General features: G+C 34.9%; 1 protein-coding gene across 3 annotated transcripts in view; it reads left to right on the plus strand.

Annotated features, from left to right (window-relative positions):
* The first annotated feature begins 647 nt into the window (after positions 1–647).
* Positions 648–12,455, plus strand: part of GABRB2 (gamma-aminobutyric acid type A receptor subunit beta2) — a 184,029-nt gene continuing 172,221 nt past the window's right edge. For all 3 annotated transcript variants that reach the window (XM_074230053.1, XM_074230044.1, XM_074230061.1), the window contains exons 1-3: positions 648–753; positions 888–979; positions 2,043–2,110. In XM_074230053.1, the coding sequence (XP_074086154.1) occupies positions 677–753; positions 888–979; positions 2,043–2,110 (237 nt within the window). In that variant the 5' untranslated portion in view covers positions 648–676. The remainder of the gene's footprint in view (positions 754–887; positions 980–2,042; positions 2,111–12,455) is intronic.

The following is a 12,455-nucleotide window of genomic DNA, read 5'->3' on the forward strand; positions in this document are numbered from 1 at the left end:
TTCCACTCCCTTCTTTCCTCCCTCCCTCCCTCTTCTCTCCTCCTTCTGTGTCTCACATCCTAGGTACCCCTCTCTTCTCTCCAGGTAGGGTTGACTGTTTCCAGAAAAAAAAAGTTGAAACAATCTTCCCGCCCTCCTGCAACACCATCCCCCTCCTGCCTCTGCCAAGCCCCATGTAGGCACTGCACCCCCTGGCTCCGAGCATCACTAGCCCTTCCTTTTCACTCTCTCCACAACAGCATTTCCCTCTGTTCCTAATCCTGCTCTGCACATTAAAATAATAATAATAATAATGATAATAATAATAATAATAAAAAGATAGAAAGAGAAAGAAAAACCCACAGCCACTGAATAACTGCCTCATCCCGTAACTCCAGAAACTCACCAGGCGTTGTAGTTTATATTAGGGTAACCTAATCCGAGGACAACAATCAAAATATACTCTTGATGCTCCAGGGGTGTGATTTTTTTTTAATATAATACATTTCCTTCTTCCCCTTTAATTCTTTTTTTTTAACAAGGAAATTTGCTCTATCTCCAGCAGCCACCGCTGCTCCTTTGATGTTTTGGTACTCCGTGCGCATGCGCCTCACATTAGAATTACTGCACTGGCCAGAATAAGTTGGATCTCTTCTTCTCTTCAGTGAAACCCTAAATCATATCAAAAGCTAAAGGGATGTGGAGAGTCAGGAAAAAGGGTTACTTTGGGATTTGGACATTCCTTTTAATCATAGCTGTGGTGTGTGCACAGAGGTAAGTGATCCCTTTCTTTTTTCCTCTTCACTTTGAATCACTGTCTATGCCAGTTAATAGGAATGTGTAGTGTGGATCTGATCTTGAGAAACCTGTGCTTGGTGGCTTATGTATTTCCTTTTATTATTTTTTAGTGCCAATGACCCTAGCAATATGTCACTTGTTAAAGAAACGGTGGATAGACTGCTGAAAGGCTATGACATTCGTCTGAGGCCAGATTTTGGAGGTAATTCAGTTGTCTTGCAAATAAGATTTTAGCTGCTATTCATATACCAAGCCCTTTCTGCAGTTTTGGTTTTCATCTCTCTATCAAGATCGCTATTTTATTTGGCTATTGCTTTTGGTTGCTTGCTGTTCTCTGTGTTACTATATTTTCAGTCTGGTCTAAAGTTCCCTAATTTCCTTAGCACAGGACAGTCTTGATGTGATCCTTGAATACTACTGAATTTTTGTAACTGGTCACTCATTTTTTTTTCTCCTAACCCGACTTCATACCTAATGATCATTGACTTTATTAACATGTAAGTCTTATAAGTTTGGTTTGTTGGGTCCAAAAGTATAAATGTATCTTGGGATACAGTAAGTATACTTGAGGGCAAGATATGCTGACAAACGATTAAAAGATGATATTAACCCTTTGTGCCTGCCTACTTTTGAAGTTTTACTTGCCCATTTCTTCAGGCATTGATCTTTCAGTTTTTCTCCTTGATGTTTGACTTCTTCCTTTTAGTGTTTCCCTAACCTCCCCCCGCAACAGCCCTTTCCCCCTAAAAACGAAACAAAATGAAAAAAAAAACCCTCTGTGGTACATAAAGGAAAGGTGCAAACTCAGCATTGTTTTCAACTTGTGTGGGACAGAAACAGTTAAAACATGCTTGGAGTGGGAGAGGGGAGAGAGGGAAAGAAAGAGGAGGAGGAAGAAGTGGTGGTGGTGGTGATGATGATATTCCAGGCAATATATAAATCAAGCGGTTAAGACAGCTTGTGTATGTGTGTGTATTCATATCCTGGTGTGACCACATGTGTAGACATATCTGGAACTTGTCACCCATTCCTAACACGTGTGTGCATGTTATATAAAGCTTTCCTAGAGGGAAGCCCCCAAGGCTCAGGCAACTGAAGAATCTTCACTGTTGCAAATTAACATGGAGGACTCAGGGATGGAGATCTGGGGGTTGGGAAGGGAAAAGGGAGAGGATTGTGCTGAGATCGTGGAGTGAAGAGATAACTTCCTAAGAATGAATTAAGTTCTTAGAGATCACAGAGCTTGTCATCTTCTTGATTTTCAGGTCCTCCTGTGGCTGTGGGCATGAATATAGACATAGCCAGCATAGATATGGTATCAGAAGTCAATATGGTGAGTATTTAGTTTTGTCTTATCTTCTTTCTCCCTCCGGAAGCATCTGATGTTACTGATTATCTAGGGGTTGGGAAAGGAGTGGGGGGGGGCACTATGAGGGAGCCAAGGGGATGGTCTGATTTCTCCCTGGAACCCTCTGTGCCCAAGATGAAAACTCCCAGGTGAAAGTCAGCTCTCTTTCACCAAATCTCCCTCCCCTGCCCCCCCCCCCTTTCCTGGATGAAGCTTCTTTTAAAGCTACACCAGACAATTGTTAATAAAGGAGAGTAAAAACACACACGTAGAAAATATATGCAGACATCCATACAAAACGGATATGTTGTTCCCCAGTGACTTGACTACCTGGGGTTCAGGAGATTCTTGGCATTGGGGAGGGGAAGGGGGGCATTTAACTAAAATAAATCACAAATCAAACCGTGCTGCAAACCTTTCAATTCCCCGGGATTCGGGTGCTGTTAGGACCAGGAATGCCTCTGGGTTACCATCCCCTTACACTTTGATTTCCTGTGGTACCTGCTCTGTTCCCTCCATCCAGACCCCTTCCCCCATCACCTTCAAGCCTGTGTATTCCGGTGTCAGAGGCAAGCGCTGAACTCTATGCCTTCTCCATTTATTTCTGCATCATGACTCACCTCGGAAGCTTGTGGATTTACTGAGTGTCGTCCTATTTGGTAGATACCCCTTCAGACATACAGTAAGCTCCAGCCAAAGCCTTAGCCGGCTGGACCCAAGGAGCCCTGCTGGGGTTCTGTGCTTCGTGCAAGAGTGCCCCCTGCTGACCATAATCGAACACTGCTGGCATGCATTATAAATAACATTGTCCCAGATCTAAAATGGGGGGGGGGGGGCAGAGGGGGAAGGGAAGGTTTGGGTTTCGCTTGCGGTTCCTCACTCTGGAAAGTCACAGGTATGTCAGGTATGGAAGCCACATTTAATTGCTGGGTGGTTGAATTAGTTCCATTCTCTAAAACCTTCACTGCAATTGAGTTTTGTGACATGATGGTATTTAAATGGGCAGAGTAGAGGTGGCTGAAAGAGTAGATAATCCTCGTTTCCAAATTGGTTTAACCACTTAACAGCAGGAAGGCTTGGGATGCTTAGATAATTAGTTTAAGAATATCGACCAGTTGAGTCAAAGACTGGCATCAGGAAGTCTTTACATGGAATTTTATGTTTCGCAATGTGTTTTTATCACTTATTGTGCCATTTAAAATACCTTTGTTCTTGGGAACTCAAAATGCATTAAATCTCATCTCTTAAGTAAGCAAGTAGGAAACTGGGGGGGAGGAGGGGGGAGAGTGAGGGAGAGGAGCAGGAAACAGAATTTATCTTATATACTCCATTACAATTAAAAGTGATATTCATAAGTCTTATGAATCATGAAGAGAAAATGAAATGATCATTGCAGTTGTATTAATTCTATTATAATTGATAATCCTTATATAGCACTTCTTAACTACACAGACCATTTGCTTTAACAGAATATTGAGTTCCTGCAGACATTCTGGAGTTTGCTGAATGTGGGCAGAAAAGTTGCATTTCCTTAGGGAACTGAATATATTTCCTATGGGGATTTTTTAGTTCAAAAAAAATTCTACTTTAGATTTTACTGCACAAATCAAAACTTTTCTAGTGTGGGTGTTCCCTCAGGCTGAACAACTTTTACTCATAAATTATTAGGTGATCATGATTACTCAGAGGGAAGTGAAATGAGAAAGAGGTATGTGCATGTGTGCATGTATATGAATAAAGGTTTATGTATACATGTCACTATATATGTACACACACATACAAACATGTGACTGAAGCCAGAATAGTATTTTGGAACTTTTTAATTAAGTTTAAGATGGCTTTTTCAATTTTGTCTGCCCCTTAGTAGAACTTAGAAAATCCCAGATGGATCTTTAAATGATTTTTTCATTCAACTGAAATTTAAGACTACAAAATAACATCAATGAATTAAATTGAGGAAACAATAAGGCATTATAGTAGAACCTCAATGAAAATATAATTACTTTAGAATGGAGAGTATCCAAATTTTTAGCTTTAATTTATTTCACTTCACTTTACATTCACTTACCTGGTAAATTTGTGGTGGTCACAGTACAAAGATATTCTAGTCAAAATTTCCAGTCAGCTCAGATGAGGTGTCATTTCTTGACCTATTTACTGTGACTAAAAAATCATGGGGTTTTGAAGGTGTGAGAATAAATATCAGCTTGTAAATGGGACAATATTCATTATTTTAAGATGTGTTGGACTAGTGATTTCTTGTTCTGAGGTTAAAGTTAGACCTACTTCAAGGTGAAATTAACATTTAAATTTGGTTGGTAAGTTTAGTGACCGAAAATTGACCATTACATACAAAGATTACCTTTGGTTGTTGTTTCTTCATTGGGTCTGTCTCTTTGCCATCCCATTTGGAGTTTTCTTGGTAAAGATAATGGAGTGGTTTGTCATTTCCTTCCCCACATCATTTTATGGATAAAGAACTGAGGCTAGCAGGGTTAAGTGACTTGCACAGGATTATATAGCTAGTAGGTGTCTGAGGCCAGATTTGAACTCAGAAAGATGGCTCTCCTTGACTCCCAGGCCTAACTTTTTATCCACTAGCTGACCAATTTTGGAGTGTTCCTAAATAATTACAAAACCATAGAATAATAATCCCTCCCATCCTGCTCTGATAAAAATAGACTTTGAAATGAGAGGAGAGTATATTTCTTGAACTGAGAAAGTATGTGTGGCATTGACTTTTTGAACCTAAAGTTTTCCAGATCATATTATTTGATTACTTTCTCAAAGAATGGCACATCCAGAAACATCTCCCAAGTAAAATTGGGATACATTGTCCTTTAAAGGATACAACTTTGAGCCTACTGCACTTGTCTCCTTGTGTACCATCTCAAATGTCAGCATCTGAAAATCATAAATATTAAATAAGTTTAATTTTCCTCTAATAACCTGTCTGAAAAAAAAGATAGTATAAGTCAAAAAAATGTGACTGAAAGGGCCCCGGATTACGATGTTAGAAACCTAGTTTTTACATTTGGTTTTACTATTAACTCACCATATATGACTTTGGACAAATCAGGTTTCTATCTGGTCCTCAGTTTCTTCATCTACAGTGTTGAACAAAACCCCTATGATTCTTTGCCAGATCAAACATTCTATAGTTCTAAAGTGGTTGTATCTATTGACTAGTCATTATTTTTGGTGTTAGTATTACAGAAATCCCTATCTTTCCTGAAAAGTGAGATTAAACTTAAGGGAAGGGGCTAAAATTTTAAATGGCTGACAATCTGAAGTACTCACTCTGGAAGTTGCTTATGCTATTATTATGATACATCTCAGTCAAGTAGCAGTCTAATGGAAGATTTTTTGAAAAATATTTTGCTATTCTCCATATATTACTATGTGAACACTTGGTTTTGAAGTGACAGTTTTTAGATAACTTGATTAAATTATCAGTGTTCATTTTGTTGAATTCCTTTGAGGAAAAGTTCATTTGACTGACCACAATTGGCTAGAAGTATTAGGACTGAAGTGACATCTGTTAATTTAAAGTGAATTCTTCTCCATCTTGGAACAAACAAGCAACAATAACAAGCTACCAAAAAAGCAAAAAAAGCAAAAATGAAAATAATTTTCACTTTTAAGGAAAGATTTCTAATTTTTTTTTACTGAATTTAGAAAAGAAAAAACAATATGCTTCACTTCTAAGAAAAATAAGAGGAACCACCAGATACAGATTCAGTCTGTGTATTGTCAAAGAAAATGCATGCATCTACTGATTATTCCTTGGCTATGCTATCTCTTGGGTTACTCATAAGGGATGAATTTGGTTGTTGTGAACAACATATTTTAATTTATACCATTTAAGAGAGTCAGATTGACTTAGCCAAAAATGTCAATCAAAATCAAGGAGAGATGATAGAATCCCAGACATAGCCATTTTCTTGTCCTCCTTCAAGAAGGTATCTGTAAGAAATGTTTAACTGGGTTTATTAGCACTGTAATTATTAGATAGAAAGGTTCATTCTTTAGGAAAAAAATTGCAAAAATGTTTATTAGACACTTTGTAATATTGGCAAACATTTGAATAGCCCTATCTTATTTTTGGTTTGTAATCTACCTAGAGGATGTTTTACTATGAGTCAGAGGAACAGAGAAAGGCAACCATCTAGTGTTATTACTATTACTATTACTATTTGTAGTAATAGTAACAGTTTAGTTTTAGTTCATAGAAATAACTCATCATCGTTGCTAACTGGCCAAAAGATATCAAAGAATTTCAGATTTGGAAGCATTTAAAGGTCATCTAGTTCAGCCTATCTATGACAAAAATTTTCTTCTGCAAATTCTCTAATAAGTAGCCATCCAACTTTGCATCAAAGAGATTAGGTAGTGGGGGTTAGTGAGGGTTTTGGCACAGTGAATAGAGGTTTAGATTTGGACTTGGAAAAAACCTTCAGATCCTGCCTTAGATACTTACTAGCTGTATGACTGCGGTCATGTCACTTAGTCTATGCCCAAGTTTCTTCATTTATATAATGAGTTTAGTAACAGCACCTATGTGCCAAGGTTTTTGTGAGAAACAAATGAGATAATATTTGTAAAGCACCTTTTATTATTTTATTATTATTACTATTATTATTATTACTGTTATTAATTATCTTTATCAAATTTCTCAGTTTTGTTTGAAATACAAATCAGATTAAAGGGAAGATGATAAAGTTTCACAAAATATAAAAAACTGAAAAACTAGGAAAAGATAATTTGGACTTTATTCTAGGATTTTAGAGGCTACATGCTAATAGAATTTTTACCTCTTTAGTGGGTAGAAAAGTGTATTTAGCCCCTAGTTAATATGACTTTAATTAAATTAGAAAATTACTTGGTGGCATACTTCTTCTCATAACAAGGTGATCTCAGTTCTAGTCTGAATTCTTTCTGTTTCTTCCTCACTTCATGTATCACTAGGTCTTTGCCCACTAAGGGTCTTCACCATTCCAAAATCTTTATTAACTTCTAACAGAGGACTATGGCCTCTTTCCATGAAGACTTGTATTTCAAGGTCTAGTAACTGATTTTTTAAAAGTAATTTGAGGAAATCTTGCTTGCTTCTGGTACCAGAATTCCTAGTTATGATTCTTGAGAAAAATTAATGAAAGTCAGGGTTATGATGACAAAACAAGTTTTGTTATTAACAATAAATAAGAATTGAAACAGTAATTTGCTCCATTTTTTCCACCTGCTTGAAGAAGTACATAAAATTAACCTTACAATTCTTAATAAAAATATTAGATGTCAGAAATCTAAGGTACCACAAAAAATGGAAAATGTTTCTCAAACACACACACATATACACAAACACAAAAGCACATATAGATGTATACAATAAACATTAGCATGGTTAGGAGGATCTGGGATAGTTTAATCCATACTACATTATTTCCAAGTATAAAGATATTTCAAAAGAAAAAAAATTCCTATAATGACTCTTTCATCATTGCAGCATCTTTCATATTTTGAACTGTCATATCTGAGAAATATTCATTGTTTGCTGGTCAACTTTTTCCCTTATCATCTTTACTTTCTGATATCCTCTTACTCAAATCCTAATGTAAGTGTTAAGTCTGCTGAAAGAAACATCCTCTAATCTAGTTTCCTAATCTTATGTCCTGTCAATTCTCATCCTTCTTGGTCTCTTACATTATATGACTCTATTATCAACCCTCTACACCAATGTACTCTCTAAAACACTCTCTCTTTTTGTGATGATTTTTTTTTTTCATCACCTCTCTGTTCACTTCTCAGTCTTCTTTAATGGATCATCATCCATTTACTAGCCCCTTTCTGTGGATGAACTATTTTCTCTTCTCTTTGTCTTTGTATTCTCAGAGATACCATCAACTTTTATAGGTTTAATTGTTATTTTTATATAGCTATCTCTTAGATCTCTTTAGCTGTTATAATCTCTCTTTTGAGCTCTTAAATCTATATCACCAACACTGAACATTTTATTTGGAATTTCCTACAAACATCTAAAATTCAATATGTTCCAAAGATAACATTTTTCCATTTCAGAACATGTCCCTCTTCCAGATTTCACCATTTCTGTAAAGGACAAACTTATGATTATTAGGTTGCGACCTTAAGGTCAGTTTCAGCTGTCCTCTTATTCACCTCCACATATCCTATCAGTGAGCAGTAACTCACAAGCAGTTGGAAAATTTTGTCAATTCTTTCTTTACATTTCTTACATTCATGCCCTTGTTTCTATACTCCACTCAAACTGCCAAAGTAATTTTCCTGACGCAAAAGTTTGATGTGTTATTCTTTTGTTCAGTAAAGTCCAATGTCTTACTATCTATAGTATCAATCTCTGACATTTAAAATCCTTTACTACCTATCTTTCATTTAAAGCCATTTTCAAATAATACCAATTACTGCCATTTACCTATACAATATACAATAAAAACCAAAATGGTCTTCTGTCTTGCTGATCCTCACACATGGCCCACCACCTCTCATCTCTGTGCTTTTGAGTCTATCCATGCCTGGAATACACTTTTTCCTTGCATTTGCCTGTTTGAATTTCTAATTTCCTTCAAAACTCTGCTCAAAAACAACCTTCTGTATGAAGTCTTTTATCCTTTGATTCTATGGATTTCAATTATCTGTTTGTTCCCTGGACCTACTTTAAGAGGCACATTATTTTTTCATGCAAAAATGGTAGCAGTGATAAAGAAATTTTGTCAAACTAAACCTCAGATACTCAGATTGGTGCTTTGTATTCATCCCTTAGCTTATGCATCTATAGCTATCCACTTATATAAATTTCTATCAAGTGCTCTTTATTTCTATTCAAGTCCTACCTTCTCTATAATTCTCTACCTTCATTAATTATTCCATTCAACAATGATATTGCTCATTGTCATTTGCATTCCTATGGAACTGAGTGTCTCAAATTCATCACATGATATAATAAAAATGTATTGTATCTGGAATCAGATTTCCTTGACTCTTGCCTCTACTACTTTCTTACCGTGTACATTTAAGGCAACTCTAGATCTCAGTTTCTTCACTTGTACATTGAAAGGGTGGGACTAAATTAAAATGACTTTTTATATCTTTTTCAGTCCTATATTTATTGTCTTATGATTGTGTATCAGTCATATTCTGACCTAAGTTGTTAGATTTTAGTTTTGAATAATAAAGAAGTAATTAAAATCCTTGAGAGGAAAGGGAAGTGGCTTATCCTTCTTTGTATTCTTCCATATCATCAATACCTAGTTTTTTTTTAATGACATTTAGTTGATCAGTAACTGAATGTTAGAGTCAAGTTGAATAAGAAGTTTGATTATTTTAATGTCTCTGCATACCAAAGATGATGGATAGGTATAGACTCTGATTGACAAAAGTCATGGACAGTTATTGTTTTCTCAGTTCTCTCCCACATATTTATTGAATTTATCAAATTTATCTTCATTTTTTCTAGTGTTTGAATCTTCTTTGTTCTGATTTTCATATATTTGAGTAGAGTTCTTTCCTCTCTTTCTTGAGATGGATACTGTGAAAAGTAAATTTAACTTCTTTTCCAATATTAACTATATATCATTCATATTCTTTTCAAAAGACCCCTACCCATTTTCAAACTATAATTGTTTAATGACACTTTATGTATAATTTAAAATCTCTTTAAAACAATCGTTAACTATGCAATCTTTAATTGATATACTAATTCCACTGTCTGCTTCTTCTGTTTTCCTATACTGAAGCTTCATCTTATTGAATTTGGATGTATTATTTAAATTTCAGACTTCAAATGCTTAATGCAAATAAAACAGTGTCTACTATGTGTTTATAACACTGTTTTAGGCACTATGGGTGCTACAAAGAAATATAAGGACCTACCCTTATCCTTGAATGCCTTACCATCTAGTTCCAGAGAAAAAAAAAACAATATATATACATTTAGTGACATAAAAGGTAAAACTCAAAGTAATATAAGGTATAAACAAATTCATTAATTTAAATGAAGCAAACCTTAATGCAAATTAAGGGCAGTCAGAAAAGGGTTCATGGAGAAAAGAGAATCTGGTGTAAATGGTATATAACATGATCAGAAAGTTGGAAGGATTAAAATGTTTGTAGAACACTGAAAACACCGTGGTCAGAACTGAAGTTTGTGTTATAGAACATAGAGATATAGATTTGATTTTTTTTTGGTATAGAGAACTTGGAGATGAGGAAGTTCACTTTAACAAGATAGGTCAATGTCTTCTCTGCAATAGCATCTTTACAGAGAATGTTACCTAGAGAGACAAATCAAGTAATCTCCTCGGGTACTTGTGAACTCTGTGACAGAGGTGAATGTTAACTTCAAATCTTCCTGGCTTTAAAGCATGGGAAAAAAATTTAGTGTGCCATTCATTAGCTTGTGGAAGGTTTTGAATGCCAAACCAAGGAATTTGGACTTTATCCCATAGCTACCAAGGACCCATTGAAGGTTGAGAAACATGGCAAAAGCATCTATTAGCATGGATTGAACATAGGAGATTGGGACATTGTAGTCAGGAAACAGTCCATTTAGGAGGCTATTGTAATCTTTCAATAATGAAACAATAAGGCTGCAAATTAGGACATAGCCTAGTGTCTTTAATTATTAGAATAAAAAAAGAGAAGATATTAATATTATTTTATTTAACACATTTTATCGAAGATATTTCCTATGTTTAGCCCCATGCTACATGCTGTGAAAGTTATGAAGGAAGTAAAATACTTATTTGTTTCCTAACTCAGTTTATAAACAGATAACATATATTTACTTTTCTATTCATTATATTCCCAATTTTATAGATGAGGAAAATGAGGTTCTGGAAGTATAAGTGAGTTTCTCAAAAGTAAACAGTTAAAATATGTCCAAGGTAAGATATGAACATGGGTTCTTAGCTTATTCTTATACTTTTAAGCTATATAGAATATATAAATATATATACTTTTAAGATATATAGAATATAGATATATATACACAAAATCAATGAAATGTAGGATACTCCAAGAATCTGAGAAGAATTTTAAACTAGTAAACATTTGATAACTTAAAACTTCACTAATCATTTAATCTATCAAAGTTAATTGTATGAAGATTTCTGGGATATTTTGAAAAATTTTTTTAGGTGAAGAGGATCCTAGCAGCTGGGGTCATTAGGGGTAGCTTCTTTAAGAAGGGATCCCTTGAACAGAGTGTTAGAGAAAAGAAGAAATTCTAAAAGATGAAGGTGAGATAAGAGTGCATCCTAATTATGGAAGGACAAACAGTGAAAAGGCATATAGATAGGAGGTGTCAATGAGTGAAAATATAATAAGATTGGAAATACAAGTTAGATCCAGTTTATGAAGGAGAAAAAGAGTTTGAGAAAGCTAAACAGAATAGCTTATATTTAATCTGGGAGGCAATAGAGAACCACTATTTTTGTTAATTAGAGGAGTGGTTTGCTCATTTCAGAAAATAGTTTATAGCTATAGACAGGAGAAACTTGAAACAAAATGATTAGGGATTTTATGTAAGAGTTTACATAAAAGATGTTATGGGAGGAGAAGGATGAATATGATAACTCTTTGGATATATGATGTGAGGAAAATAAAAAGTTGAAGATAGTGCTGAATGCTAATAGTGAATTTGAATGACTGGAAAGGTGGTGGTATATTTATAAAAATAAAATTCAAAAAGGAGTACAATTAAGAGGAAGATTAGTTCAGTTTTTGACATTTTAAATTTCAAATGCATCTGTAGGATATCCAATTTAAAATATTCAACAGTATTTGGAGATATATGACTAAAGCTCAGGAGAGGGACTAGGTCTAGTCATATAGATTTATTGGGCATCCCTATAGAAATAATACACTGATGAAATGTTTTCCCCCTTATGTTCTGATTCTTTTTTTAATAACTTGACTAATATGGAAACATGTTTAACATGATCATGCATGTATACATTACATCAGATTATTTGCTGTCTTGGGAAGGGAGTAGAAAGTGAGGGAGGAAGGGAGAAAAATGAATTCAAAATCTTACAAAAATGAATGTTGAAAACTATCTTTACATATAAAAGGAAAAAAGAAAACGAATGACAGCTAAGGAGGTCAGGATTTCAGAGAATGTAGACAGAAAAGAATACCTTGGATATAGCCTTGGGTTGTTAAGAATTATAATGGGGATAAAATGGCTCAGCCAAAGAGAATGAGAATGATTTATTTAATAGGAGGAGTCATGTCAAAAGACTTGAAATTTTCTCTCTTAGGATAGTGAATTCAGGAGGAGAGGTTTGTCCTCATT

Source organism: Macrotis lagotis, chromosome 1 (assembly GCF_037893015.1).
Source record: "Macrotis lagotis isolate mMagLag1 chromosome 1, bilby.v1.9.chrom.fasta, whole genome shotgun sequence".
NCBI classification, from domain to species: Eukaryota; Metazoa; Chordata; class Mammalia; order Peramelemorphia; family Peramelidae; genus Macrotis; species Macrotis lagotis.